General features: G+C 37.0%; 2 protein-coding genes across 8 annotated transcripts in view; one reads left to right on the top strand and one right to left on the bottom strand.

Annotated features, from left to right (window-relative positions):
• The window catches only part of LOC131440526 (ATP-binding cassette sub-family D member 1), a 43,155-nt gene extending 25,874 nt beyond the window's left edge, over window positions 1-17,281 (top strand). For all 4 annotated transcript variants that reach the window (XM_058611883.1, XM_058611882.1, XM_058611881.1 and 1 more), the window contains 5 exons: window positions 11,187-11,598; window positions 11,661-12,529; window positions 12,590-12,679; window positions 16,407-16,532; window positions 16,600-17,281. In XM_058611883.1, coding sequence (XP_058467866.1) covers window positions 11,187-11,598; window positions 11,661-12,529; window positions 12,590-12,679; window positions 16,407-16,532; window positions 16,600-16,759 — 1,657 coding nt within the window. In that variant the 3' untranslated portion in view covers window positions 16,760-17,281. The remainder of the gene's footprint in view (window positions 1-11,186; window positions 11,599-11,660; window positions 12,530-12,589; window positions 12,680-16,406; window positions 16,533-16,599) is intronic.
• A 5,678-nt stretch (window positions 17,282-22,959) lies between these two features.
• The window catches only part of LOC131440524 (uncharacterized), an 83,993-nt gene continuing 80,390 nt past the window's right edge, over window positions 22,960-26,562 (bottom strand). For all 4 annotated transcript variants that reach the window (XM_058611875.1, XM_058611877.1, XM_058611878.1 and 1 more), the window contains 2 exons: window positions 24,756-24,945; window positions 22,960-23,987 (listed from right to left, as the gene is read on the bottom strand). In XM_058611875.1, the coding sequence (XP_058467858.1) occupies window positions 23,592-23,987; window positions 24,756-24,945 (586 nt within the window). In that variant the 3' untranslated portion in view covers window positions 22,960-23,591. The remainder of the gene's footprint in view (window positions 23,988-24,755; window positions 24,946-26,562) is intronic.

Below are 26,562 nucleotides of genomic sequence, written 5' to 3'. Positions count from 1 at the left end.
CAACACCTTACGTTCAAAAACACTTAGTGCGCGTTGATCCTCCGCAAGCATTGTCCAGGACTCGTGCCCGTAGAGGATAACCGGTTTAATCAGCGTTTTGTAGATAGTTAACTTCGTACGACGGCGTATTTTGCTCGATCGAAGCGTCCTGCGCAGTCCAAAGTAAGCACGATTTCCTGACAATATGCGTCTCTGAATTTCTCTGCTGGTGTCATTATCGGCAGCCACCAGTGAGCCCAAGTACACGAACTCGTCGACCATTTCGATTTCATCACCACGCCCCTGCCTTTCATGTACTTTGTTTCTGACACATTGATGTCTAGTCCGATCCGCTTGGCCTCAGGTTTTAGTCCGATGTTCGTATCTTCCATCTTCTCAAAGTTGCGTGCTATAATATCAATATCATCAGCGAAACCAAGTAGCTGGACGGACTTCCTGAAAATCGTGCTACTCGTGTCTATCCTCGCTCTTCTTATCATACCCTCCAAAGCAATGTTGAATAGCAGATACGAAAGGTCATCACCGTGCCGTAGCCCTCTGCGAGTTTCGTAGGGACTCTAGTTTATCCCCGATACTCGAACAACGCACCTCACTCGATCCATCGTAGCCTTGACCAATCGTATCAGTTTGTCCGGGAATCCGTAGTCGTGCATGATTTTCCATAGCTGTTCTCGATCGATTGTGTCGTAGGCTGATTTGAAATCGATGAATAAGTGATGTGTGGGCACATTGTATTCGCGGCACTTTTGCAACACCTGGCGGATGGCGAACACTTGGTCCGTGGTAGCGCGTTCGCCCATAAATCCTGCCTGATATTGTCTCACGAATTCGTTTGCAATCGGTGAAAGTCGACGGCATAGGATTTGGGAGAGTACCTTGTAGGCGGCGTTCAGCAGAGTTATCGCGCGGTAATTGCAGCAATCCAGCTTATCGCCCTTTTTGTAGATGGGACACACGACTCTTTCCTTCCATTCCTCCGGTAAAATCTCTTCCTCCCAGATCTTTGTAACGACCCAGTGCAGTGCTTTCACTAGTGCATTACCACCGTGTTTTAGTAGCTCGCTTGGTAGTTGGTCAACGCCAGCGGCCTTATTATTTTTCAACCGGCTTACCACCTCTTCCACTTCTTGGAGGTCTGGAACCGGCAGTCTATCGTCCTCCGCACGCGTTCCCAAGTTCGTTATCGCGCCGCCACTTTCGTATTCCGCCACATCGCCAATGAGGTGCTCGTCAAAATACTGCCGCCATCTCTCGATCACCTCACAGTCGTTCGTGAAAAGATCCCCGTTGGTGTCCTTGCACATATCGGCCTGTGGCACATGGCCTCTGCGCGAACGGCTCACCTTCTCGTAGAACTTCCTTTTGTCATTAGCACGGAACAGCTGTTCCATCGCTTCGCGATCTCGGTCTTCCTGTTTGCGCTTTTTTCTACGGGATACCGAGTTTAGTCTGTTCCGCGCCTGTCTGTATCGCTCCTCGTTGCTCTCGTCCGGTGTTGCAGCTTGCTCGCCCAAGCTGCATTATTCTGGGCCACTAACTGTTCACATTCGTCGTCGAACCAGTCGTTCCTTACGTTCGGAGCTGCCGTACCTGGCGTTGCTGATGCAGTGCTACCTATGGCAGAACGGATGTCTCTCCAGCCATCTTCAAGAGTAGCTGCACCAAGCTGCTCTTCCGTTGGTAGTGCCACTGCCACTTCCTGCGCGTAATCTTGGGCTACTCCAGCATCCCGGAGCCGCGCGATGTTAAACCGCGACGTTCGGTTTCGACGTTGGGTAGCCACCGTCGAAAGTTTTGAGCGCATGCATACATTAACCAAGTAGTGGTCCGAATCTATATTCGCACTGCGGTACGTGCGAACATTGTAGATGTGCGAGAAAAATTTTCCGTCGATCAAAACGTGGTCGATTTGGTTTTCGGTCTGTTGGTCAGGTGATCTCCAGGTAGCTTTGTAGATATCCTTGCGGGGAAAGAAGGTGCTTCTGACTACCACTCCTCGGGAGGCCGCAAAGTTGACACACCGTTGGCCATTGTTATTCGATGCGGCATGCAGGCTGTTCGGCACGATTACCGGTCGGTACATTGCCTCCCTTCCTACCTGAGCATTCATGTCACCGATGACAATTTTTACGTCTCTGCGTGGGCAGCCGTTATATGCTTGTTCCAGCTGCACGTAGAACGCTTCTTTCTCGTCATCGGGTCTCCCTTCATGTGGGCAGTGCACGTTGATGATGCTGTGATTGAAAAAACGGCCTTTAATTCTCAACTTACACATCTTAGCGTTGATCGGCTGCCACCCAATCACTCGCTGACGCATCTTGCCCAGCACTATAAAGCCAGTTCCCAGCTCGTTCGTTGTGCCACAGCTTTGGTAGAAGGTAGCCGCTCGATGTCCGCTTTTCCACACCTTCTGTCCCATCCAACAAAGCTCCTGCAGCGCTACGACGTCGAAGCTGCGAGGATTTAGTTCGTCGTATATTATCCTATCGCAGCCTGCGAAACCTAGCGACTTGTAGTTCCATGTTCCAAGTTTCCAATCGTAGTCCTTATTTCGTCGCGTGGGTCTATGCCGATTGTTCCGGGTCGTATTCTCTCCTGTATTATTGTACATAGTGCTGCAGACATTTTTTGTTGTGCAGACTTTTGCAGACTTTTGAAAAGCGAGTTTTTCGCTGACTTTCGTCAAAATTTACAGACTTTCGAAATTGTCGCGACCTTTTTTTTTTGCTTATCGTATCATAGAGAAATTGCATACTTGCTAACTGCAGATATTTTTTGGAATATGCAGACTTTTGCAACCCTGTGTGAAGATATTTGAAATTTTTACCTGACATTTCTGACTAGGACCAATTGAGCTTGCAAAATGATTTTTCTGAAACAACTTGCTAAGGAATAGCATGTTGTTTCACATTGTGCATACAGCATGGATCCCTACATGCTGAACAATATCGACGCCAGTCACGTCCGAATGCGGATCTACTTGGGAAGGGCAGGATTGCGAGTTCGATGATAGTCGCTACTACAAACTAGAAACTAAAATCTCTGCATTTCCTGAATGCATCACTGGAATGGGTAGATTGTTAGTTAATATTCTGCTAATAATAATCTGCTTACCGCGGAAAGCTTTGCTAGAAACTGGACAAGTCAATACACCCAAAGATAACGGTATTTCCTCAACTTCGATCCCAAACAATCCCCGTACTTTAAAGACAGATACGACAATAAAACACTCTTATTAATGATAGCATCATCTGCAATCAATGCACTGCATAATACACCTGTTCTAGCCAACAACGGACCCATAGTCTGGACTACTAATAGGAAAATCTGAATTTAATTTGCCCAAACGGTCACGTCAAGCTTACGGCACTATTTATAAAAAAACACGAAATATAAAAACTGTTTCACCTCATCTTTATATATCACGCCAAAACAATGTCTCATCTAAGTCAGGAAATATTTGATTAGGACCAAAGCCTCCGAGTGAGAGGGAATCTCCCCGGGCCCGGAAATTTGAGTATTTAGAGTCTTCATAATAAAACAATAATTAAAGTGAAAGCTCATTTTGCGTGTGAATTATTTCAAGTTAATAATTTAAAAATCTCTTACTTCGACAATATGTATTCCTACAAATATTGCAGTCCCACTGGGTCCGAATATTCTCTCGACAGCTCTAAGGGGCTGTCCATAAAAGACGTCACGCTTTTTTGACGATTTTTGACTCCCCATCCCCTCTTTGTCACAGAAACAAAGACCTACCTTTCCCCCCCTATGTCGCATGTCACGAATTCAAAATAAATAAAATTCATCTCAATACATTCTCAATATGTATGACAAACCATACAAATATGAGGGAAAAATCGATTTATTACATGCTGTCATTAGATTAAAAAATATCTCTAAAACTACAAAATCATCGGAATTATTTTATTAATATCAATTATATAAATTAACAAAAGTATTTGGTTGGAATTGATGAAACATTTAAATCATCTGTTTTATTCCTCCAGATATATTATTGTTTTAGGTAAAGAATAAAATTTCCTTAGTGTGGCGTACAGGGCTGAGAAAATAAAGACCAAAACCTCATCAAAACGAGATCACTATCGGAGAATCTTTTCAAGATCAGTTGATCAGTGAATTTTAAATTACATCGATCAATATCGATACTGATCTTCCGTCATACAATGGGTAGTGATTTTGAGCTAAAATGATTCTTGATTTATGTAAGTTCAATCATTGGATGATTCGATAAGCTTTAATGTTGGTGAAGAAAAATCACATATGATCAAGATAAGACATGATCTCCCGCCCTTTTTCAAATGGAGTACAATTTAGTAAACTGCATCAGAATCAGATAAGAGAAATTCTTATGATATACTATTATCAATGCTAGAAAATCAAATTACTGACAAAATTGTCAGTGCATAACTTAAGTTAAACCGTTTGAAGGCATCTTTTTCTTTTTTACTCATATTAGGCAAAATTTATTAATTTCGCTAATTTACTCGCTTCTCCGTGCATTATTGCTGATCACAACAGAAATGATTTCCTGCATCATTCATTTCCGAATTTACAAGAAGAAGCTTTTACATCAACAAATACACGTTTTCCTATAGAATGTAAACTTTTATAGTGGAGATTTTTCAGGAAATAGGGCAAGGCAGTAATATAATTAGGTATTTCAAAAATGCGCTCAATGAAAATATTGGACGTCACATTCCAAAAACCTCCCCACCTTCCCCCCTGTCACAAAAGGTCACGTTTCATTAAACACCCTTCTCCCCCTTGCGGCGTGCCGTCTTTTATGGACAGCCCCTAATTAGGACTATGTTAAATAATAAGCATCGCTAATATTTCACCGATCAACCATTATAGCATCAACCAATACGTATACATTAGCTTTTTCGTTTCGATTGAACGCAGAGTATTTAAACAAAAAACTGTTTTTCCTATCATCAATATAAATATAAGAATAATTGCCTCACGCCAATTGCGACCTAATCTCCACATTTAACGTTACAACTGCTTTCATTTTAATAGTAGCTGCAGCGGCTCAAAAAGTAAGATCAGAAGTAAGCGAAGCATTCGTCACAGTGTTTCAAGCTTCAATATAACCCCAAAGATACGTAAAATATCTGATCTGGGATATGCTTTTCGAGTGCTATCGGTGATTGTCGATATTAAGCACGTCGGAACTTCTGTTTCGTGGAATAAATATTACCTTCAGTGGAACGTTATTTTCATATACAGTTTATTCGTTCGTCACTACCCGTAGGCAGCAAACTTGATAATGACTTCGAATTCAATTCGCTTTGTACTAAATTGTTCTTTAAAACTACACCATCTTAATGCCGGGTCTTGGGCCAAGCGATCAACCACGATCATCTAGGGCGATATATAGCATAACTTGAACATTAGCAATACTAATGCTGTGAAACTAGTAGATGATTAAGTTTCCTAAACTGGTTTTGGAGTTACAAGATTCTTCCATGAACAGAACAGCGACAGCGCATGTGAACCTTTTGTCATTATAGCGTTAAAACTACTCTAATAATACGGACGTTGACTCAGCACACATTCACAGTTATAAACATGACAGTAAACCTTGGATGCCAAACATGATTCGGTTCTAACATTACACTTCAATTGCTACCTTAAACACAAGAACATAAAGTGTTTCGCAATGACTTTAGAATGTTACTAGTTAGAAGACATGCTTTGTATGTGCAAATAACCAGTCATAAAAGAAGGTCAAGGCAAATTAGATTGACTCCGTCTATTTGCGTGAATGAAAATTCTTGAAAATAGCAGTATTTATTGATGATGTGGATAGAAAATGTTTCTACACATTTTTTGGCCCAAAATATTGATTCCTGGTAGAATTAGTAGTAAATTTGTCCGAAACCAGTTAGTCAAATAATAGTTCGGATAAAGTCAGGGGCTTAGATTAGTTTTACTAGAATAAACAATAACATTATTACTCAGCATGTTCATTGATCAGTCATGGCATAAACTTGAACGCATCGTCCTCGGTTTCAATACAAGGTGTAAGTTAAGTTTTTCTAATTTGACAACAGTAGACATCAGAATCTATCATGTGAACCTGCTATAATGTAATATTATGAACGCCAATATATGTAATGTTATTTTTGACAAAGTATTTTGTGCAAAACCTACGTAGTCTTGTAATGCATATGTGGACTTTTACTTAGCACAATGATAATAAAAAACTGCCCTAATCCTCCTAGCGGTGTAATGATATCATTCTCATTAAATTTTCATCAAATAGTAAGGCCTAGTAGTAATTATCTGCATAGTGCATAATGTCACTCAATTTTTCAGAGATGGCTAAACCGATTTTTACAAACTCAGATTCAAATGAAAGGTCTTATTGTCCCATAATATTGAATTTTATCCCGAACCGACTTCCGGTTCCGGAATCACAGTATGCACAAAAAAATGAAACAAAAAGTCACTCACTTTTCTCAGAAATGGTTGAACCAATTTCACAAACTTAGATTTAAACGGAGGTTCTTATTGTCTCATGGCTTTCAATCGAATTTCATCTTTCTCCGACTTCCGCTTCCAGAATTACAATGCAGGTAAAAGGTCTTGAAATTCTTTAAAAAGTCCCCGAAAAGTCGATCTGGATCCGACTTCCGGTTTTGGTATTACAGCGCGATAAGCGAATTTTATTTCCATTTCATGAATATTTTTTCAGAAGTGATGGCGAAACGAGGTGCAAATTTGTTTAAAACTTACTGGTAAATTCATATAGTTGACAGATCTTGAGACTACTAGTCCTCGGTTTCCGGTTCCAAAGCAACGATGATAGTGAAGAAAAGCTCAACAAACGGAACTCACTTCGATTTCTCAGCAACGGTTAAGTCGATTTTCACAAATTGAAGTTCTCATTTTCTTAAAAGATACTGTGCAATTTTATCCAGATACGACTTCCGGCTCCGAAATTATATGTCGGAGAGTGTCACAACTTTCGAACCGTCATACAAATTGACAATGCAAAACCAATACGTGCTACACCATCGCCTTTGCGAACGAAGCACACAGTGTGCTTTGTTTAGTTTCATATAGCGTGCAGGGTTGCCACATTTAAATTTGTAAATCTCTAAATCAAAATATTGTATTAAAAATATGAATATGAAAATGATAAGAAATTAAATTTGAATCTGAAAATCACTGCAACTTTTTTATTAGAGGTAGGGTTCATTGTAATGTTATTGGTAATCATTTCTTACTAAACTAACCGACTTCGGCTATACCGGTTACCAGCCAGCGGTCAGAAACTCTAAAACGAAACTCACTCTATTTTCTCGGATATGGTTTGATCGATTTTAACAAACTTAGCCTCAAATGAAGAGTCCTTTGGTATCATAGGTTTCTGTTAAATTTCATCCGGGTTCGACTTTCGGTTTCGGAACTATAGGGTGAAATGTGTTTAAAATTTCAACCCGTCATTTAGTGCGACGATGCAAAATAAGGAAAAAAATCTTATTCATTGGATGTAACTGTTTACAAATTGGAAAGGTTATGTTAGTTTATACCCAAAGAAGGTTTCTGATTTTATTGAAGTTTGATAAAAATATTGACAGAATTTTCTAATGATATTTTTGAAAATTTAAGTAATATCATTACACCACTAGGTGGATTAAAACAGGTTTCAACCAAACGGTAACAGACATTCGTATCTGCACTGGCGTTTTGGTTAATTCAACTCGATTAAAAACACGTGCTCATGTGTGCTCGGTGCCGATGGACTCAGTTCATCAAAACGTTGTAGCAAAGCACGATGTGTGCATCGTCCCTAAAAGTGGTGGTGTTTTTTCTTCCATGCCAAGAATCATCACTGCGTACCGGGTTTGCATCGTCATTTTATATGACGGTCTGAAAGTTTTAACACTCATTGCCCTGTAATTCCGGAACTGGAAGTCGGATCAATTGTGCAAAAATACTCATGAAAGTCGAAATTTTCCACTTATCGCTCCTATTACTACCGGAAGTCGGATCCGAAGATCTCTAATTTAAAGTATTTCAACGATTGGTTGAAACCCCAGGAAAGATTGGCGACAATACTCGTTCATGAAAAGAAAATAAATATTTGCGAAAATCCACGAGTTAAAAGAGTTCTGATATGTTTCGCATGTAAAGACAAACATAGAACAGTTGACTGTTTCAAACCCAAATTTCAAGGATACCCAAACCTAAAGGTAAATGGTCGAGAGGTTGAATGTTAGTTGCCAAGTCATCTCTGATCGTCTACACGTAATAGGAGATATTCAAAATATGGAAAACAGGCTCCTTATGAGCTGAACGATAGCAGCAACAGTTAAAAACGGTGAGCGGAATTTTGCTTTCTCTACATAACATAATGGGTTTTTCATACCGTACCATGATGGGAGATAAGAAATGGATTTCTTTTGACCTATCCAGCTATCAAAAACAACTACAAAACCTAATCGTTTCTCAAAGAAAACGATGTCATGAATTTGGTACATTATGATTAAAGGTTTGTAATACGAGCTTCTCCAACCAAGGGAATTTGAATATACTAATCGCTACCGACAGTAGATGATGAAATTGACTCAAGCATTTCTCAAACATGACCAGAAGGCTACACAAAAAAATCAGAAATTAGCTAACTTTTACATTTTCTTCTACCAAAGTGAACTTTTTAACTTGTAGTATTTTCTTTCCAAAGCCCTTAATTCCGGATCCGGAAGTCAGGTTAATAAATTTTCAATTGGGTTTTTTATTTGAGCCTTAGTTTCTGATAAATGAAGTAAAGTGAGTGCAATTTTTTTGGAGATTTTTGTACATTTTTTGTAGTACCGAAAGTCAGAACGAAGAAAAATGAGTGCATGTTTTTGTTACGCACACACAGACATTTTGCGATCTTGACGAACTAAATCGAGCGGTATTTAACGTTAAATAAACGATGGTTTCCTCAGTATGAAAAAGGCAAAAATGTTTTGGATAAAAAAAGTTGATGACTGTGACAACTCACATCTAAAAGTACCCAATGATATGATTTTCATTTTTGTTTTGCTGACATTTAAGAGCGTTGTTGTTCGTAGATTCGCAGCGTAGTGAAGTAGGGATAAACTCTTTCAAATTTACTAATTTTATTGAATACAGCCCTCTAGCTGTACATACCAGAGCTTTACCTCATTTTATGCTTGCATATTTCAGGGGCATCAAATTTTATTTACAATATGCCAGACAAACTGTAGGTTTCTGTTAAATTTCATCCGGGTTCGACTTTCGGTTTCGGAACTATAGGGTGAAATGTGTTTAAAATTTCAACCCGTCATTTAGTGCGACGATGCAAAATAAGGAAAAAAATCTTATTCATTGGATGTAACTGTTTACAAATTGGAAAGGTTATGTTAGTTTATACCCAAAGAAGGTTTCTGATTTTATTGAAGTTTGATAAAAATATTGACAGAATTTTCTAATGATATTTTTGAAAATTTAAGTAATATCATTACACCACTAGGTGGATTAAAACAGGTTTCAACCAAACGGTAACAGACATTCGTATCTGCACTGGCGTTTTGGTTAATTCAACTCGATTAAAAACACGTGCTCATGTGTGCTCGGTGCCGATGGACTCAGTTCATCAAAACGTTGTAGCAAAGCACGATGTGTGCATCGTCCCTAAAAGTGGTGGTGTTTTTTCTTCCATGCCAAGAATCATCACTGCGTACCGGGTTTGCATCGTCATTTTATATGACGGTCTGAAAGTTTTAACACTCATTGCCCTGTAATTCCGGAACTGGAAGTCGGATCAATTGTGCAAAAATACTCATGAAAGTCGAAATTTTCCACTTATCGCTCCTATTACTACCGGAAGTCGGATCCGAAGATCTCTAATTTAAAGTATTTCAACGATTGGTTGAAACCCCAGGAAAGATTGGCGACAATACTCGTTCATGAAAAGAAAATAAATATTTGCGAAAATCCACGAGTTAAAAGAGTTCTGATATGTTTCGCATGTAAAGACAAACATAGAACAGTTGACTGTTTCAAACCCAAATTTCAAGGATACCCAAACCTAAAGGTAAATGGTCGAGAGGTTGAATGTTAGTTGCCAAGTCATCTCTGATCGTCTACACGTAATAGGAGATATTCAAAATATGGAAAACAGGCTCCTTATGAGCTGAACGATAGCAGCAACAGTTAAAAACGGTGAGCGGAATTTTGCTTTCTCTACATAACATAATGGGTTTTTCATACCGTACCATGATGGGAGATAAGAAATGGATTTCTTTTGACCTATCCAGCTATCAAAAACAACTACAAAACCTAATCGTTTCTCAAAGAAAACGATGTCATGAATTTGGTACATTATGATTAAAGGTTTGTAATACGAGCTTCTCCAACCAAGGGAATTTGAATATACTAATCGCTACCGACAGTAGATGATGAAATTGACTCAAGCATTTCTCAAACATGACCAGAAGGCTACACAAAAAAATCAGAAATTAGCTAACTTTTACATTTTCTTCTACCAAAGTGAACTTTTTAACTTGTAGTATTTTCTTTCCAAAGCCCTTAATTCCGGATCCGGAAGTCAGGTTAATAAATTTTCAATTGGGTTTTTTATTTGAGCCTTAGTTTCTGATAAATGAAGTAAAGTGAGTGCAATTTTTTTGGAGATTTTTGTACATTTTTTGTAGTACCGAAAGTCAGAACGAAGAAAAATGAGTGCATGTTTTTGTTACGCACACACAGACATTTTGCGATCTTGACGAACTAAATCGAGCGGTATTTAACGTTAAATAAACGATGGTTTCCTCAGTATGAAAAAGGCAAAAATGTTTTGGATAAAAAAAGTTGATGACTGTGACAACTCACATCTAAAAGTACCCAATGATATGATTTTCATTTTTGTTTTGCTGACATTTAAGAGCGTTGTTGTTCGTAGATTCGCAGCGTAGTGAAGTAGGGATAAACTCTTTCAAATTTACTAATTTTATTGAATACAGCCCTCTAGCTGTACATACCAGAGCTTTACCTCATTTTATGCTTGCATATTTCAGGGGCATCAAATTTTATTTACAATATGCCAGACAAACTGCCACCAGTGTTTGCACACCTCATGTTTTGGTTCTTAACCAAACAAAATTCAGCATTTAATTCCAACATATTTTTTTCTTTTTCAGAACCAGACTAGTGAATCACGCTTACGGTTTGTACTTCAAGAATCAAACCTACTACAAAGTGTCCAATTTGGATGGACGAATCGAAAACGCCGATCACCGCCTAACTGATGATATATCGACCTTCTCTAGCTCGGTCGCTCACCTTTATAGCCACTTGACGAAACCATGCTTCGATCTAATGTTGATTGGTATAGCTATGGCGCGTTCGTCTAAGAAAATGAAAGCGAACATTGTGATGGGACCGGCACTGGCCATGTGTGTGATAGGAACGACGGCTCACATTCTACGGATAGTGTCACCCAAATTCGGACAGCTTGTTTCGGAAGAGGCAAATCGCAACGGGTATCTACGACATGTGCATTCCAAGATAATAACTAATGCTGAGGAGATAGCTTTTTACGGTGGGCACAAGGTTAGTATACCACTTTGGATATCTTCCTGAACGAATGAATTGAATTCCAATTTATCTTGCAGGTGGAGCACGCACAATTGCGGGATGCATACGCACGCCTGGTGAATCAAATGAATATTATCTTCACCCAGAAGCTTTGGTTCATTATGCTCGAGCAATTTTTCATGAAATATGTTTGGTCCGGTACTGGAATGGTTATGGTTTCTTTACCTATATTAACAACAAGTGGTTTGCCGGACGATTCAAAAAGTAGTTTAATCAAATCGAACTCCGAACATGGAGTGAGTGAAAGAACGCAATATTTTACAACTGCTAGAAACCTATTACTAAGCGGGGCAGACGCCATCGAACGCCTTATGTCTTCTTATAAGGAGATTGTTGCTCTCGCGGGATACACAAGTCGAGTAGCGGGAATGTTTGAAGTGTTTGACGAAGTCTCTCGAGGGATTTATCAGAAAACCGTAGTCACTCCAGACCGAAATGTAGGTGGAATTCTAGAATTTAAAAATGGACAACCCATAGCCAAAGGAGAAATTGTTTGCAGTGATGTTAGTGGTGATATGACCATATGTTTGAAAAATGTGCCAGTCGTGACACCAAACTGTGACATTGTCGTGTCGAGCTTAACTTTGACTATAAGCCCTGGAATGCATTTACTTATCACTGGTCCAAATGGATGTGGTAAGTCGAGTCTTTTCCGGATCCTCAGCGGACTATGGCCGATCTACGGTGGAACGTTGTGTTTACCAAAGCTAGCAGACGGGAAGCCCTGTATGTTCTATATTCCACAGCGTCCATATATGTCTTGTGGAAGTTTGCGTGATCAAATTATTTATCCAGACACGCGAAAAGAGATGACAAATAAAAACATTACCGAATTCCAACTAAGAGAGATCATGCGAATGGTTTGTTTGGAACATATTATCGATAGGTAAATCTGAATAATTGTCGTTTGTTTGTCAGCAGAACTTATATTATCTACTGTTTTTAGGGACAGCTTCGATGAAATTCGTGACTGGAAAGATACTCTCTCTGGTGGGGAAAAACAAAGAATGGCGATGGCTCGGCTGTTTTATCACAAGTGAGTTTTTCTTGAATTGTTGTAATCTACAAGTGTAGTCTATTCATCGCCTGCTAAATTGATTTATATAATCTACACTGTCCAAGTTAGGACTTTATTTTTATTGTCAACATTACTTACCTCTGTGTCACTTCGAAAAATTTCTTTCTTCGAGAGACAGAAATATTTTTTCAGATTAACCTTCTTAACCCTTCTTCTCCAATCTTCGAAGATTTCTTCAAATCTTCGTTATTTGGTTACGGTTTACTATAACCATAATTAGCCTCTACGATAATTTAATCTGATGCATAGTCTTTCATATACACTGGTACATCATTTTTATTTCACTTAACCGGCTGAGCTATAAAATTTTAAAGTTGGCATGGAGTAGAAATTTTCCATATTTGATTGCTTGCTGAAGTTGTTTCTGAAAAAGATGTTTCAAGATTATTGTCAATATCTCTTTTGTTTCAAAACGTTCCATCATGAACCTTCCTCTTGATGGAGCCCATTAAAGATGGTCAGCATTTTTTCAAATCCAAATACGACCCGTACACGATAATAAGGAATCTTTACCCGAACCCAAAAAAAAAACAACCAAATTTTTGCATTAAAAATGCCTTACTCTGCACTATACGGAGTCGGGTGTCAATTAAAAGTTTCTAAAATAGCCGCGTGACCTATTTCTGTCATAACTTTGAATGGTAATTACTCAATAAATCAATAATTTAATATCCAATCGATTCGAAAACTTTCAACTTAAACATGTATGGCAACGTCGTTTCAGTATTTCAATAGCATACTATTGAAAACATGATTAGAATCGACCTATGTTTTCATTAACCATTCACAGAAGAGCAAATGATGTCATCTTGTGGGTTTTTCGTGCACGGCCGACGGTTTCAATCGTTGGTCTGCATCGTTCTCTTCTGCATTGCATGAACGTTCACACAAAAGGGGATTCCCTATTATATATTATATTTTTAACTTCCAGCCTTTAAATCCAGCCTCTAACGGAGCAGCTTGTTTTTTGTGGCTCGTCGTCGTGTTCGCTTGAGTATATTGAATAGATTATCAGCTGTTGATTTTACGGGTCAATCCAGAACTTTCGGCGATTGATTTTGTAGACCTAATTTGAAGCGCTTGCATCTCGGTAATTTTTTTATGGATTTGCCACATTTAACATGTGTGCAGTGCGGCGCTGTATGTCAAATATGTGTTTGTTTGTGTGTGTGTATTCACTGCATTCCAATTCGCTTCACCGCTGAGCGATTGGATTGCTAGGTGGGGGGGATTGTTGGATGAGATGAGGAAAACTGAAACTGAACACCAATGAAACTGTTGACGATTAGAAATCTTTATTTTCGAACAGAAGCCGAAGTTTGCAAAAAAGCAAAGAATATTGTTATAAATACTTCTTGAACCCAGTCGATGATAATATATATTAGTAACATTAGTGATTCACAATTATTTGTCTATTTTTCAAATTTAAATCTGTTGAGAGTTTCAAAATTGCATTCTGCTTCATGTGCCAGTACGGATGTTTACTGACTTTTTAAGACTTGTATCCTTCCGTAGCAAGGATGTTCCGCATTGGGCGTTTGAAAGTGGGCGTTTTACTATCTGGCCACTTAGCTAAGACATTCATAGGGCCTTACGGATCACATATTCACGATCCGACTAGTACTTCAGAAGTATAAACAATACAACATAACCCCGCATTACCTGTTTACTGACTTCAAAGCAGCATAAACCTCAAAAAGAAACACAGTAAATCAAAAAGAAACACAGTGAATTTTACTAGAATGACTTGAATCAAATACATACAGTCTTTCACGCAGTCATGTAATTTTATGGTATCTCAAGGCCTTTCATTTGAAGCTTGTGAAAATCGGTTCATTCATCTTTGAGAATAGTGAGTGACATTATTTTCACATGTTTGGTGTATATCACCCTGTAATTCCGGAACCGGAAGTCGGATCCAAATGAAATTCAGTAACATTTTCAGACAATAAAACCTTTCATTTGAATCCAAGTTTGTGAAAATCTGCTAAGCCATTTCCGAGTAGAGAATATTTGTCACATACACACACGCACATATACACATACACACAGACATTTGCTCATTTCGTCGAGCTGAGTCAAATGATATTCAGCCTTCCGGGCCTCGGGCAGTAATTATACAGCCTTTCTATATGAGAAAAGCAAAAATAAATTAAAATGCTTGAATCTTTTTAAACCAACTAGAGACTTGAAGTTGAACACCAGACGACATCGTGTGAAGAGAAAGACCTCGGAAGATGCTCATTTTGATTTCTATTTAGTTATTCCATTTTCATAGATGTCCATTACCCACGAAGGCTCTCGATGTTTCGGATGTTCCACAAATTAGTTGATAAAGTTAGTGGTATAACACATGGATCAATAAGTCCCGAGACAAACAATGGAAACAACATTTTTTAGCAAATTTTTTTTTATTCATCAACATAATCACCTTTTAGGGTGATACAATGGTTTCAACGTTTTTCCAATTTTTCAATGCCATGTTTATAAAAAAATGTATCTTTCGCTTCAAAATAAGCTTCAGTTTCAGCGATGACCTCCTCATTTGAGCCAAATCTTTTTCCCTGGAGCATTTTTTTAAGATCAGCAAAGAGCCAGTAGTCACTGGGGGCTAAATCTGGCGAGTATGGGGTGTGGGGTAGCAGATCAAAGCGCAATTCGTTCAATTTTGCCATTGTTTTCATCGACTTGTGGCAGGGTGTTTTTGTTCCATCGAAAGCAATCGCGGCACCCACTTGGTAAAAACCTTTTTCATGCTCAATGTTTTATGAAGGATAGTAAACACACTTCCATATGATATCTGTGTCATCTCAGCAATCTCACGGAGCTTCACTTTACGATCTTTTATTATAATTTTTGTCACTTCACTCACATTTTCCGGTGTAACGGCTTCCACAGGTCTACCCGAGCGTTCCGCGTCATTTGTGTCGGTACGACCACGTTTAAACTCGGCGAACCACCAACAAATCTTTGTTTTTGATGGACAAGAGTCCGGATAACATTTTTCAATCCATTGTTTCGCTTGCACGGTGTTTTTACCCATTAAAAACAATGTTTTATCAAAACACGAAACTCGGTTTTTTCCATTTTTTAAACAAACTACAAAACGACTTTACTCCAACCTCGATAACTCAGCTGTTTCTTGTCGGATCAACTTAAAATTTTGACCCGTTTCAAGCAAAGGTTAGTACTCTAGAAAGACGTGGTTACTGGTTTACTACGAGCGCCATCTCTGCTTTAGTCTCGGGACTTATTGATCAATGTGTTATATCATAGAAGTAGCGATGAAGTAGGTGGATTAAAACAATTGTTCGATTTTAAACATTGTACTAAAACTAAATCTTCCGTCGACATATACATATATTAAGTTTATATTCTCCAACATTGAACAATTTTTATACAAAATATCCAAAAAATAATAAATTATCACTGTTCTCTTCTGTGAGTGAGTGAGTAAGGAAGTAAGTAAGTAAGTAAGTAAGTAAGTAAAATAATGAGTAAGTGAGTAACGTTTGGTTCCCAGGTCCAAGAAATGGACAACTTTATATGCACCCTTATGATTTATCGAAATCAGCACATCGTTGATCTTAAAAGCAAAGTTGTTCTCATTGTTCTCAAACGTTATTATGTTGTGAGATCTTCAACACAATGATTTTGATTACTGATCACATCGATATATTTCTAGGCCTCATTACGCTTTACTTGATGAATGCACCAGCGCTGTATCCATCGATGTTGAAAGTTCGATATATGAAACAGCTAAATCGATGGGGATCACCTTGCTGACTATCACCCACCGACCGACTTTGTGGTGAGTTTTTGATTCAACAACACTACAGTTACACAGTATGTAAATAAATTTTCTGTTTTCATTTTAGGAAATTTCACACCCACATTTTGGAGTTTGACGGACAAGGAGGTTGGGTGTTCGAACAACTTGCAACAGATGCCCAACAACAGATTCCTAAATCAAGACAGAGCATTCATAGCACATTCACGTCCTCACAGGAAATAACCGCTTCAACAGTTTCAGTGTGAAATATCATCACTCACTCGGAAACCAGTCAGTGTTCCATACATTGTCCATCACAAATTATCGAGATTATTCAAAAAAAAAAACAAACATTACACAATCTGTGACCGTTTTAGTGAAATTTATTACTCTAGCAGCATAGTTTAGTATAATCAAGGTGAATTGTTGGCGTACTTATTGCATAGCAAGAACAAACTTAGGCAGTTGAAAATCATTTCCTAAGCACTTCAGTCAAAATGCTATTGATTCATTAACACTATGAAACTAACTTCAAAGCTTTAACGAGTTTGTTTAGGTATTTTTTAAATGAATTATAAAAAAAATTTTCTGTACAGTCTGTCAATCCTACAACCTTCGTTATTTGTTTCGATATGCATATTGAACCCATAGCTTCATGAAAATTGTAGTTTTCTAGGGTGAAAATCAATGTAAATGTAATTACTTTTAACATTGTTGTAAAATACATTTCCAATGGATTTCCTAATAAATTTATTCTGTCCTAACTCAGTAATACTGCAAAAAGAAAACACATCTGTTTTCAGTCTCGGTATACGTATTAATCAACTTAGATTTTTGAAAGAACATCAGTCGACCACTTGACATGTTACCTTTTTAAATGAGTAGTATTTGTGATGGATCATGATTATCAGAAATGTTTTTTTTTTCACAGTTGGTATATGTCTTAGTTTGGTTTGCAGAGAAGTAAGTTTGATACGCGAGGAAGGTCGTCAAATGGTGAGATAACTAAGTCCTCACAAGTTCCTATATCATGCCTCCCCGAGCGTCTATGATGACATTCGGTCAATAGAACGGCGTCGACTGGGTGCTATCGCCTTCTGCGTTAGTAGCAGAATGAGAGGGTGCGAAATGGCTTGTAGGTTGAAACCCATCATAAAGTGCAGTGTTTATCATAGTATATTAAAACATATAATTCTGTTGTTTATTACATCATGTATTATTATTATTATTACTATTATTATTATTATTATTATTATTATTATTATTATTATTATTATTATTATTATTATTATTATTATTATTATTATTATTATTATTATTATCATTATTATTATTATTATTATTATTATTATTATTATTATTATTATTATTATTATTATTATTATTATTATTATTATTATTAGAAGAAGAAGAGCGTAACTTACACTGCGACATTAACTGTTATATTGTATTATATTATATTATATTATATTATATTATATTATATTGTATTCTATTCTATTGTATTATAGGGTTTCGATATGATTAGTACTACGTATCTCAGCGCAAAATATAAATTTGTTTTCCTTAAAAGTTTTCATTTTTAAAGTAACTTTTAACTAAATATCAAGGTCGTCACAAGATGAGCTTGGTCCTCACTGATTCCTGTTTCATGCCTACACGTGTGTCTGTGGGATAAGAGGATGAGAAATGACATATAAATTCAAGTAATATAATATCATAGCTTATCGCAACATATCATTTTATTCATTATATTATTTATTATATAATTCATTATAGTATATTATATTGTTTTTTATCATTATTTTCATTATTATATTTATTGTTATTATTATTAATTTGTCATTAATAATAATAACATATATTATTTTTATTGATGTGGATATTATTATTGTTATTAGAAAAGAAATATTCTACTTCCCGCAGTATTGCGAAAATAGAAGAGCATAACTGACTCTCTACATTAACTGTTATTTTATATATTGTTTTATAATATATTATATTATATTATATTATATTATATTATATTATATTATATTATATTATATTATATTATATTATATTATATTATATTATATTATATTATATTATATTATATTATATTATATTATATTATATTATGTTATATTATATTGTGTTATATTAATTTCATTACACTATGTTTCATTGTATTTTTGTATTTATCAATATAAAACATTTTGCACGGGGGCGCGAAGGAGAGGGAGCATCAGGGTATCGGACGAATTGATGACTGGACGAGGGATTGTGGATAGCCAGCCCAAGTCACTTGTAGGAAACTTGTTTCCTTCTGAAGTTTTGAAATGAGTCTGACGCGCCCTTCTCAAACAAACCATCAGGCGGGTTCAAGCATGTATAGCGATATGCTTCATCCATGCACTGGATATTATGGTTGGAAGAGCATCTTTTATTCTCGCGGAATACGAGTAAGTGACTCTACTTACATATCCGCCCAACCCTTTTTGTTCGCTTTTCGGTAACAGCTATAGTAAGAAGGTGAATGGACGAGTCATATCGGGGCTACTGTAAGTCTACCCGCATCCACTGGCAAGTCCTTGAACTGATGGTGGCTTCACTTCACATCACATCACATCACAAGTAAGTTTGATACGCGATGAAGGTCAGAATGCGGCATGTAGTCTTCGGTTACCATTTGCTGAATTCATTTTGGATTAGATAACATGATGGCTTAGTATGTTTCTGCTAACAGGTGAAATAATCAATTTCCTTACTCCGACATACAATACTTTTGTTATAACAAGCACATCAAATAAAACGTATTGATAAAACCTGTTTTAGTCTACCAGAAAATTTATTTGAAATTAAGCTTACATAACTTATCTGAATAGCTGCAGGAGCTTAAATAATACAGTTGTAAACGGAACAATTGTGGACTTGCAGAGTTCACAACTCCCGGCCACAGTTAGGCTGACTAATTGAAGGCTTTTACAGAAAATATGTCTATTATTCGGCATATTTTTCGTATTGTCGGACATCGCCGAGCGACGACTTTATATTCTTCAAATTATATGAGCTAAATCCATTACTAGTAAGCTCATTTCTCATTCTCATTTCATATCTCATACAATACTTAGTTGTTTATAATGTTAGTTAATCACGCTGCAAAGCGTAATGTTATGTCCAACATATTTTTTTCTTCTATGAACACTGGCGATTCCGCTTCGTTTGATGGTTCTGCAAAGCAAATAGCTTTTAAGAAGGCTTCTTGAGATGGCTACGGAATTTACTCAAGTATCCGAGATTCAAATGCAGAACTATGTAACTACGACATCGTTATCCTACGAGACAGTCCGTAATAAGATGAATGATGTAGATGTGATTCCACCCGCCGTTGAAAATTCGGATGCTAGAAATTGTAAGTCATAAACTATCTCGGGCAACACTGTTGCAAAGCGCGATACGCCAAGAAATAAAAATTACCTTATTATTGGTAATAAATGGGCCAGCTAAAGCTGATGCAACGAATGAAAGAACCAGCTTTGCATCTGTCAACTAGTTGGATAAAACACTAGATTTGTTCTTAGACTGCATCTAAGCATGTCTGCAACTGGCGAAGCTTACCAACTTGCGCTCAGACTGAAGAATATTTACCAGATTTAGATCTAAAAATTTCAAAATGTTTATTGTATTTTTATTGTATACGCGTCTACGTATCCGGGTTTTGGGTTCTCCATACATGGTTGAATGGTTGAATCAATGTATGCGGAGCTAAAATTTGAAGGATAATCTATCGTTTCTTATCCAACGTGGTAAAGAGCGATAGTCAAAGGAGTTAATCGTTTCTCCTGGAGTGAATGAATCATTGTTGTATTGATCTCAAAAGGGTTCAGCAAAATGTTTGGCATTCTTTATGGGGTACCGAATTTACTTCTGCTATTAATATTGCAATTCGTTCTTCATTATTCCGAGAATGCAGAATTCTGTCGCTTTTGTAAAATCTTTGAATCTTTTCGGGAATTGGAGGATTTTATTAAATGTGCGTTTTGGTACCTGTAGATCGTTCATCGTGAAAACCGACTGTTGAACCGAGGCAAATGTCAACCGAACTGAACAAATGTCTGTGTGTGTGTGTATGTAACAATATATGAGAAAGGCAAAAATGTGCAATCGATTTTCTCGGAGATGGCTGAACCGATTTTCACAAACTTATAGATTCAAATGAAAGGTCTCTTGGTCCCATAGGGTCTAATTGAATTTTACCCGGATCGGACTTCCGGCTCGGGAGTAACGGTGTAAAATTTTGCAAGTAAATGAAGAAAAAGTGCACTCGATTTTCTTAGAGATCGCTCAACCGATTTTCTTCAACTAAGATTTAAATTAAGGACCTTGTCGTCTCATAGGTTGCAATTAAATTTTATCTGCATTCAACTTCCGGTTCGGGAGTTACGTGGTAAAATGTGCAAAATGAACTAATAACGGCAATCGATTTTCTCTGAAACCGCTCACCCAATTTTCACTAGCGAAGGCTCAAATGAAAGGTCTTTCAACGCCATATAATTCTACCAAACTTCATCCGGATACGACTTCCGAATCCAGAATTACAAACTAATAAGTAAAAAATTTCATTTCCAGGGACGTGTTTTTATACATGAACGGAAAATTCAATTAAATACATTCAAATAGCCGTATAAGATTTGGTTAGTTGATGACCAAATACATTGATTGTGGGTATACCGGATCTTCGTTCCAGATTCCGGCTGTATCGAAAATAACTGATCGTGTACTCCAAGCCCGAAATCACTCAAATTTCTTGGAAACGGCTAAACCGGTTTTCATATTTTTAGATTTAAATTAAAGGTTTTATGATTATATACCAAACTTCTGTATTTTATCTGGATCCGACTTCCGGTTTCGGGATTATAACGTAAAGTGTGTTAAAATGTTTATACCATCACTTAAATGATACATGAACGGAAAATTCAATTAAATACATTCAAATAGCCGTATAAGATTTGGTTAGTTGATGAACAAATACATTGATTGTGGGTATACCGGATCTTCGTTCCAGATTCCGGTTGTATCGAAAATAACTGATCGTGTACTCCAAGTCCGAAATCACAACAATTTCTTGGAAACGGCTAAACCGGTTTTCATATTTTTAGATTTAAATTAAAGGTTTTATGATTATATACCAAACTTCTGTATTTTATCTGGATCCGACTTCCGGTTTCGGGATTATAACGTAAAGTGTGTTAAAATGTTTATACCATCACTTAAATGAGCGAATCAAACACTTGAAAATTTTTCTAAACAGTCCTCAAAACTACTCCATTCGATAGTCATTATCAGTAGACGGCTAAAAAAACTGATTCCGGCTATCATGGTTCCCGATTTCCAATTCCGAAGGCTCCGGAAATGGAAGTCATATTTTCTTAAATGAATCTCACTCTTTTTCAGCGATGGTTTGACCGATTTTCGCAAACTTTAATTCAAATGAATGGTCCTGTGTTCCCATACGGAATTCCTGAATTTTATCCAGATCCGACTTCCGATTCCGGAATTATAGGGTGCAGTGTGTTTAAAATTTGTTAGTTGAATAGGCACTGAGAGTTCAACAGTAAGCAATTTCCAAACGTCTAAAAGCCATTGGGAAGATTTAAACATACGGGAGATAGATGGAGAACCGAAAAGTGACGTGTGAAACACTTTAACGGTACAAAAGAGAATATTTCCAGAATCGTACTGATGACGATGAGAACCTTAAACGCAAGAAGCCGCAGATGAATCCAGGTGACGCATCAACATAAACGGCATGGCCAAATTGTGTATGTGTATGTGTGTATGTGGTGGAACCAGGCTGTTGTGTTCTACTACGAACTTCTACAAATCTGATAGGCTACTATTTGTCGTGGGATAACTGCACTATAAGCAGTATCCAAGTAATTGAAATTATTATCGACTTCATATCGCATAAGCGCGACTACATTCTTACTCACTTATTTGCGCCTATCAACATATTATCACCAATTTGAACTGCCTAGTTGTCTACCAGTCGCCATGTACTTTAGCATATGTCGGTATAATTTAGGGCCAGTTTAATAAGTTTTATATATTCAAAGTTTAAGGCACTGATCTCACACTCGAATTGTCTTATGAGACCGGACATGGAAGGATTCTTTAGTAATAGGGTTGTAGTTAAACACTAGCCATGCAGCTGTCATGTACACTTACGAATTGAAACAGAAGGCTAAGATCTACATCGGAATATAGTATCCTGACTTAGGTTTGATGTCACCGACCCTATGATTCATGTAATGCGCAATTAATGAATAAACAATTAATAGAAATAGAACTGGTACGTATATTCGTTTGAATTTTTAAACATTATTGAGTGCGTTTATCTCTTGTGAAGACAATTACTATTACGATACAGTTAAAGCGAAAGGGACTTTCGGATCTTTGTAAGAAACATATTAAAATAAGGATATTTATGTTCAAACGTGTAAACACGTTGCACTGTAATAATGATATAAATTTATTACAAAATCTATCACTGAATTGGAATGGTGCATTCGAAACAGTTAATATTCCGGAGCAATAAACATGGAAGTCCAAGAGTCATACTGTTCTATAAAAGTCGTTTACATATTCATATCGTATTTTTATGTTATCAGTAATTTACATTATTCCTAAATTCTACGATAAAACTTTTAGTCTTTCAATTACTTTCAATTAAAGATCTACAAACTATGCCTAGCTAATTATGTATAAATCTTAAAAACTATGTATTTTAAAAAGTTTATGCACTTTTAATTCGTTAATACCCAGGTTCTGCTTAAAGGCGATAAATATGTGTCAAGAAATATTGTATCGGTTTGAGTCTTTGCAGCAATCCCGCCTTGGACTAAAACGAAAATGATCACCAAAGACACAAACCAAAGATCGTACGGTTGAGCAAAGCTCTCGTTATTTTTTTAATAAAGCTCAGTGTATACGTTATTATTTTGCCATCTGTGCTTTTTGTTTCACCCAACGCGATTCCACCTTTCTCTCAGTTGTGTTTTGCTATCTAGTTTTCTCGACAAATTGCCAAGAGAATCGTTACCGATATGATTCATCTTACGGAATCAGTTTGTGATGATGAATCGGTTTCAGATTTTTCTGACTCTTTTCGATCACGTAGAAACTCTGTGGTTTACCATTGCTCGCATAGTACTTGCCGTGAGCACTTTTCTTGGCTTTGATAGGTGCGTAATACGTCGGTGACTTCCTTTTCTGTAACTTCTCCGCGTGATCTGCCGCACTGAATTTGATCAGTGACTTATCCAAAGATTCGTTCTCCCATGGTTTTGTCCACGTTGGTATATCCTTGATGTCAATTAGCTCGTCAAGGTTGTCATGATGGCGTGAGTTCGGGTTACGTCCCTGATTATTGCCAAGAATCTTCTTCAGTACTGGTATATTCCAATGGTAAATACGTCCTGGTTTGCCATTAGATTTGAATCCGACTGGGACCTACGGATACATTGGAACAAACAGATATATGAGAGCCATGTAATTGGTATACAGAACAGTTGCTTTGCATTTATTGCATAACCTTCAGCGATAATAAAAGTTCTATTTACAATACGGGAAAACGAACCATTGATGCAAAAACTAAGCTAACTCATAAGAACTTTGAATTACTTCGTAGTTTTATTGAAAGTATTAAAATAGAAGATTTGAAAGAAAAATCATCTTGCACCAGCGGAAAAAAACTGGTTTAATATTGGCTTTTTGGAATTGTACCAGAGAAATTTTGTAATGTTAAGTTTTACTTGCTGGATTTCGCTCAGTAACGGTATATTCATGGCAAGAAGCAATACTAATTACTGTTGGATTTGAAAAACCATCATAAAATTGTAAAGTAGATTTATATCCATGTATGACTGTAGTGTTATTGCATGAGTACGATGAGTATGACGAGGTCGTAAATATTTTTCTTGCGATCTCAGTATCCATAAAACTAAGAAAAGTGATCAGATTTCTCGTGTTGATTGAACTGTCTGCTGATTGAACATGTTTGTCCTCGATCGGTCCCACAACAAATCGCTGTAACTAAGTGAAAGTTCCCCCAGGAGCGAAGTTCTTCGTCACAATTGAATAGTTGCAAACGAGCATGTGATACAACATGGGAAAGACCTATTTGTTGTACATAAATTTACTTAACGGATAAACCAACCTGCGCAATGCGGTACTCAATGAACTTTCTACATCTGAACGTTAAAAGAGTTTGACGTATACCTTTTTGCCTACATCCTCGATCGCGTTCGGGGCCGGAACCGGTCCATTGTTAGTGTAGTAGTAGGGATTCGGTGGTAGCTTGATCACGAACATATGTGAGTCATCGGGTCGACCGTGATGGCGGGATTCCACCGCTAAGCGCTTCTTCTGGTGGCTAGAGGAAACATGCACCTTTCCGAGACCCAATTTACTGCAAAAACAAATAAAGAGAAGTGCTGTTAGCATGTTTGTAAAAAGAGAAGGAATGTTCCCGTGAGTGTGAATGCATGGTGCTGGTGGAGGTGATATTGAAAGATAAATACGGAAGCAACGTTCGACGCATGGAAACACTTCAGTTCTAAAATTAAAAACCCTTCTTAATCCACCTGGCGGTGTCATAATGCCTTTCTTTTACCATTTAAATAGTCACATTAAAGTATTTGTAAGATTCTATCGTCTTCCATTCGTATTGTAAGCTTATCAAATAACCTAATAATAGTAGTGAGCATATCAAATAACCTAATAGAATTTAAAAGTAGCTTTCAAACAATTGCAATAAACGCGAATAATTATCTTCCCCTATAAACCTAGAGCTTCTTTTCTGATACCAAATAATAATCACGTTTTCAAATTGAATGGTTTGGAAGTGACATGATCTGATCAAGTCAAATGTTTAGCTTTAACGTATGACAAAAAGCTTACTTTCAAGGATCACATAGAAAGAATCCAAGCAAAATGTAATAAACATATTAAGTGTTTATATCCTCTTGTGAACAAAATTTCTAAGCTCTGTCTTAAGAACAAATTCTTAATTTATAAACAATTTGGTCAAGTTGTTGTTTCGCCAGGAAGAAAACGCTTCAAAGGATTCAGTATGAAATTTTGAAAATGATTTGGAAGCTTAGTACAGATGAGTTAGATAGACTCACAAATATAGAATCATGAGATGTAATGTCACATGTCACATGTTCCGATACAAATCGGTGCAATTTACAATTCAATCGATTCGCTCTTTGTATTATTTAGAAAGTTTGTATATAAGTTCCTTTTCCTCATTTCATATTACAATAATGTAAGTATTCCAGAATTCTCAAAAACTTCTTCGCTTCATAGACAAAATGTGACTGAAATTTTGGTCTATTGCCAAAATTTCAACCGCTTGAAAAGCCCGGCCAAAATGAAAGAAATTCATCAAAATTTAATAACCTCCTCTTTCGACGTAATCCTTGGAACTGAAAGCAGCTGGGATGAAAGTGTTAGAAGCGAAGAAGTTTTTGGAAATAATTTTAACGTATTCCGGCACGACCGAAATTTATCTCTCTGTCAGAAAAAATCTGGAGGTCCTCATAGCCACAAACTCTTGCTTTACTTCTGAAGAAATTATTACTCCTAAATATAAAGAATTTGAGCATGTATGGGCCAAAGTCTCAATATTGGGAGAAGAACATATTTACTGCTCTGTCTATTTCCCACCCGAAAATGCGAACAAATTCTCTTTTGAATTATTCTTTCAATCTTTAGAGACAGTTATTTCGAATATGGAACCTGAAGTAAAGCTTCATATTTTTGGCGACTTCAATCAAAGTAATGCGGACTCAACAAAATGCATATTTAGACCTTCTTTTCACAAATTGCACAGAAGACTTTTGTGTGAATGCATCAAACCTGCCATTATGGAAAAATGAAGCATTTCACACCGCAATTGAATATTCATTATTTACACACAATGCATCCCTTCCCTACGACTTGGAATATGAGGAAGTGCCGGAATACAATAAAATTGACTTTGAAGAAGTCGAGTGTAGACTAAGTATAATAAATTGGCGGA

The sequence above is a fragment of the Malaya genurostris genome, chromosome 1 (genome assembly GCF_030247185.1).
Source record: "Malaya genurostris strain Urasoe2022 chromosome 1, Malgen_1.1, whole genome shotgun sequence".
Lineage (NCBI taxonomy): Eukaryota > Metazoa > Arthropoda > Insecta > Diptera > Culicidae > Malaya > Malaya genurostris.
This window is presented reverse-complemented; position numbering and strand designations above follow the sequence as displayed.